Source organism: Eurypyga helias, unplaced genomic scaffold (assembly GCF_000690775.1).
Source record: "Eurypyga helias isolate BGI_N326 unplaced genomic scaffold, ASM69077v1 scaffold16659, whole genome shotgun sequence".
Taxonomy (NCBI): Eukaryota; Metazoa; Chordata; class Aves; order Eurypygiformes; family Eurypygidae; genus Eurypyga; species Eurypyga helias.
In genome coordinates this window covers 27788-33092 of record NW_010274106.1, presented here as the reverse complement: position 1 = coordinate 33092, position 5305 = coordinate 27788, and the positions used below count along the sequence as shown (strand labels likewise).

Below are 5305 nucleotides of genomic sequence, written 5' to 3'. Positions count from 1 at the left end.
TTGTCTCCATGTCAAGGGATAAAGCCCTGTGGTGTGTTCTGTAATTTGAGTGTATGCATTATAAAATACTTGTCATCTTAATATAGTGTCACTGGTCTATATTTGAGGGGAGTTCCACTTGTGTATTGCACACACTTTTCTACAGCAATTTCAGTCCTGAGTGTGTATTCCTCCTGCAACCTAAATAAAATCAGCAGGATCCCAGCAGCAGTTGATTTGGGGTATAGAGAACCCAGACTGCTGTGCCAGTAAACTGTGCTTCTTAATTAGGAGGCCTCTGGCAATATTTATATTTCAATTTACATTCTGCCTGGTGGCATGTTTGGAGGAAATTGTATCACTTTTGTTCACAACTTCATGCATACCTGGAATATTTGTGAATATTCAGCAAAACATTTTATTCTCTAAACCAGTATATTTGAAGTTTTAGAGCAAATGTTAGAGTAGATTAAAAGATGATGGGTCTATACCTCTTTCTAATGCTTTATAGAATTCTCAGTTACGTGAAAATGAAACAACAATCTTATGTTGGGAGCTAACAGTGTTCCACCTCTGACAGTGAAACCTTTGGTTTCCAAACTGGCCATTGACATTTTAGCACATTTATGACTGGCAGAGGAAAAGGATAAAAGAATATGTTTTACTCACCCAAGGAGTTTGACTGAATGAGTTTTCCATTTAGATCCTGCTTTCTGGGAGTGTCTGTAGATTCCCTCTTTGTAAAGAAAAAAATCTTCATACACTTTCATTATAGCTGAAAAACAATAGGAAAAATCAGCACAGTCAGCAAATATTACTTTATTCTTGTTTGCTCCTTGCATTTTATCATTGAGATTTTTGGGGTGTGTTGGACTGCATAAGGGTACTTTGTAATTACACAAATTTCACTCATTGCTCAGAACTTCCCTTCTGTGAGTGAACTGAGGGATATATTCCAGCAGAGTTCTCTCAAAGGTCTCTTGTCAAGTTAATTGGGTTTCTCTGTCATGGAAACTCTCTATCCCAGACTTCTTCCAATGCAGAATGAATAATGATTGCTTAGTGTATGCTTACACAAGTTTTCTCAGTTCTAGGGAAATCCAATTCAATAAACAAATCTCCACAAGGTTCATGTATAAAGTCCTCAGTACTGAAAAGTATCTGCATATTCAAGAAAAGTATTTAACTGACAGTCTACAGCCTGTGAAACATGGTGGAGTGCTATGTATGCCTTTTCCTGAAACTCGGATAGAGTTCATTAAGTACACAGCAGTCTCCTCAGGGAAAACTAGATTGTCTGTATATATGTTCATCTTGACTTTCAGCTAAAAGTGTGGGGAAAAAAAACCACTTTGAGTCCCTAAAGTATAAGACCAAAGAGCTGATGAAATGGAAATTCTGGGCAAGAGAATGAGATTACAATTTGTATTTTATGTCAATTCATTATTTCCTAGGAATATAATTTACTTGTTTTTTACGAAAAACGTTCAGGGTTTCTTTTCCAGATTTGTCCTGCCACTTTAGTACCATTTGCTTTGCCATATGGTAGGCTACTAAATCCAGGGAAATGAAAATATTTTCCAGGGCTACATTCCCTTTCTGTCCCAGTGAATCAGAAAGACTAAATACAAGCTTAACTCCAACTTACTTCGGAGTAAAGCTTATGACTTTAACAGTCTTAGAATGCCACACAGTTTAGAACATTAGAATTAATGAAGTTCAGTTTCCTAAAATCTTGTACCTTGGGTGTTCCATAAAGTACAAGTTTCACTGACCATTTTTATGTGGTTGAAGCACGTATAACGTGTGCCTGGTATAGATCTGTGGTATCCTGTAAGGTGACCTCATGCTGCAGTTTCTTCTGTATGGCATACTTTCAAATTTCTTTTTCCTACCTGAATATTTTCGTAAACTTGAGGGAAAATTAACGGTCTTTACAACTTCTTGGCCTCTCTCTTACTTGGCTGAAAACAGAAAACATTCACAAAATTTAGGGGATGAAAGAGACCAACTCAAAACATGGTCAAATAAGCCCATTTGCCCAGAAAACCTGGTTAAAAATATACTTAGCTAACGAAGTCTTTCACATAAAAAATTTATGCCAATAGCAAAAAAATGGGAATTCAGCAGCCATGATGCTACCTAGGTGGCAAGTCTGGGGGAGAGCTATATCAATTGAATCAGAAAAAAAGTTAAATGCTTTTAATGAATAATGTTACTGCTTCTGCAGATCTCCCTGCAGAACCAGAGCTCACATATACTGCAATGGTGTGTCCCCTTCTCTCTGCCCCCAGGCTCACCAGTGTAAGCTCAAACAGGAGCTTAACTACAGTGGCTGTCCCTGCACTGCTATGTAAGATACCGGCTGTTGAGGTTTTGGAGCTGCAGAGAGGCCTGTGGAAGGAAAGCGGTACAAGGGGACAGAAGGGGGAAGGAGACTCCCACTGTCCTTAGTCCAGGTGAGGGTGTCAGAGGAGAAGCCAAGGGGATGTGTCATGAAAAAATTAATGTAGAGGCTTCTCTTGTATCTTGATGTCTTGGGGGAAAGGAAAAGGGAAAGGGAAAGGGAAAAGGGAAAAGGGAAAAGTGCAAGGAGTGCAAAATTCACTTCTCCTGTAAGAGGTTTGAGGTTCCTTGATCTCATGTATCACCAGGCCGAGAGAGGAGAAGGTAGTTTCATTTCCAAATCACACTGTTCTTTGAAATCAAGGTCTGTGTGTTCAGTTTCAGAAAACCATTCTTTATCAACAGCTCTAAATCAAATACATGTTCTTGGCTCTGTGATGAAACATCATACCTAAATTACTTCCACTGTAATGAAATAGAAAATTTTGAAGGGTGTTTCCAGAATAACTTCAGTCTACATGACAGAATTTTATCCATGACTGCATATTATACCTACATTTACTCTGTGTTTGTATATGTGCATACATATATTTGTATACATATGTAAATATATATAGTTATGTCTATGTCTCCTGCAATCAGGAGCTAAATAAAGGTACAGTATTTGGAGTTAAGTGGGCTGGGTACATGAAGTGTAGAGTGGACAGAAAGATGATAATTCAAAATCAAGCACTGAGATATTTTTATTTATTCAGTGACTGTGTCCTGTTATGGACCACAGCTTGGACAGATGAGAGGAACACACTCCACCAGCCAACTGTGTTCTCTCCCACGTAGAAGAGACTGTATTTTTCAAAATAAATGGATTAATTATTAATGAATCAGAAGAGGTAGCAATTTTCATAGGATAACTGTCGCTCATGCATGAGCTACCTCAGTCATGCTGAGCTGTCAGATCTATGCATATAAATGCAGCAGATTATCAGGTTCATTCCAATATGTATACCTCTGCATAAAATTCTTAAATAAGAATTTGTGTCTCTAAGATGCACAAAGGTGCAAAAACTTAAAAAGTAGTTGCTATAAAAGGAATTAAGTGTAGCACTGTATATTGATGTATCATACTGTTTTCCCCAGACCTTTTTCTCATGTCAGCACACTAAATACTCCTTTTCTTTCTAAGATCGTGATAGCTGAAATTATAAGTTTTTAGGGTCAAACTGTGATATATTGTCAACAATGTGTTAGCTTTTCTTTTGGTTGAGACTGACTAATATGACAGAAGGGATTATTTTCCTATATCAGCACTCTAACTATCAGAGTATTTCCTAAAGACCATTAAAAAGAAAGATGAGTGAGTAATATTAGATTGTCCATTTGAAGGTTTTCAAAGCATTAATGAAACTTCACTATGTTTATTTGAAAACGGATTTTTTAAAAAACTAGTGTTTCATCATTTGCCTCTGAAAGTGCTAATTGCTCGGTTCCTGTACCAATGACGTAACTGTCATTCAAATTTGAAAAACGTGAAACAAAGTTTTTAATTACATTCCTACACTGCTGTCTCACAATGGATAAAAATATTTTTTTCTTAGCTTTGAATATGCACAAAAAGCCCAAGTACATTCATCATCAAACAGAATGACTTTCTGCATCATGATCTTGAAAGGATCTTGAATGTTTTCCAGCATTACTTAGTACATTAGGTAAGAGTGGCCATGAGCACTTTGTAAGTTCTTGAGGAATGACAAGTGAATGAATAATGCAAAAATATCTTTCAGTAACTGAAGATCATTTGCAGGATGTTTTTTTGTGGGGAAAAAAAAAAGTATGATATGGTATTAAAATTAGAATTATGCCCTGATTGCATTTGCAGTACAGGAAGATGGAAGTGTGAATCATTGACAAATTACTGGGTCATACCTGTGCTTTACTTTAAAATCTCATTGTAACAAAAAGAAAAAATTTAAAGTGACCTCACTCAGTGATACACACTCTGGGTTATACACTCTTCTTCAGATCTTTATTTTCCACATACAACATTACCTTAACCTGATACAGACACTTTCTCTGAAAAAGCATTGCCATTTCAAAAAATCATATGAATTATTGAGTGGTTAAAGCCCAACAAATGGATGAATATAGATTAGTTTCTGTGTAAGATTTAGTACTGACAGATTAATCCAGCAAACTGTGTGTACATGGACTACGAATACAATATTAGAGAGCAACCTGAAATTTTATCTTGAGGATCCTAATTTTTTCATTTTCTTAAAGCCAGTGGAAAATACTGTATTCACTTCTAGATCAAATGCAACATGGGAAAAAATATTTTCCCTGAGTAAACAAACTTGGACAGAACAAAAAAGACTGATAGTATTGATCTTGTTAAGTATGAACTTCAGATCAATTGCAACTGCCCACATAAAGAGCTTTGAGAAGTAAATTCAACTCCATGATCCACTGAAATGAATTAAATCTAATAATCAAGACCATTTCAATACTAAATTGGAGGTTATGATAATTCATTATAGAATTGAGGGCAGTAGAAATGCAGAACTCCCCTGAAGTAAAATGCTTTGGTTTTGCATTGGCCATCCATCCAAGAGGGATGGACATCCTACACTATTTTCCCCTACCACTCCAAGGCCCACATCCCTCAACCTCTTCAGTTGCACTGGTCTGGGGTGACAGCAGGAACCTGCATTTTCAGATGCTGCCAGCACCATCCATGGCTGCAACTGGAGATTGTTCAGGCTAAATAACTCTTTTGCATTCCCTCACTCATTCCCTCACTTCTTTTTCCCCTACCACTCCAAGGCCCACATCCCTCAACCTCTTCAGTTGCACTGGTCTGGGGTGACAGCAGGAACCTGCATTTTCAGATGCTGCCAGCACCATCCATGGCTGCAACTGGAGATTGTTCAGGCTAAATAACTCTTTTGCATTCCCTCACTCATTCCCTCACTTCTTTTCTCTG

General features: G+C 37.3%; 1 protein-coding gene across 1 annotated transcript in view; it reads right to left on the bottom strand.

Annotated features, from left to right (window-relative positions):
• Positions 1-648: 648 nt before the first annotated feature.
• TINAG (tubulointerstitial nephritis antigen) overlaps positions 649-5305 on the bottom strand; it is a gene marked incomplete at its 3' end in the record, with an annotated part of 29329 nt that continues 24672 nt past the window's right edge. The window contains exon 9 of the mRNA XM_010159718.1: positions 649-754. Coding sequence (XP_010158020.1) covers positions 649-754 — 106 coding nt within the window. The remainder of the gene's footprint in view (positions 755-5305) is intronic.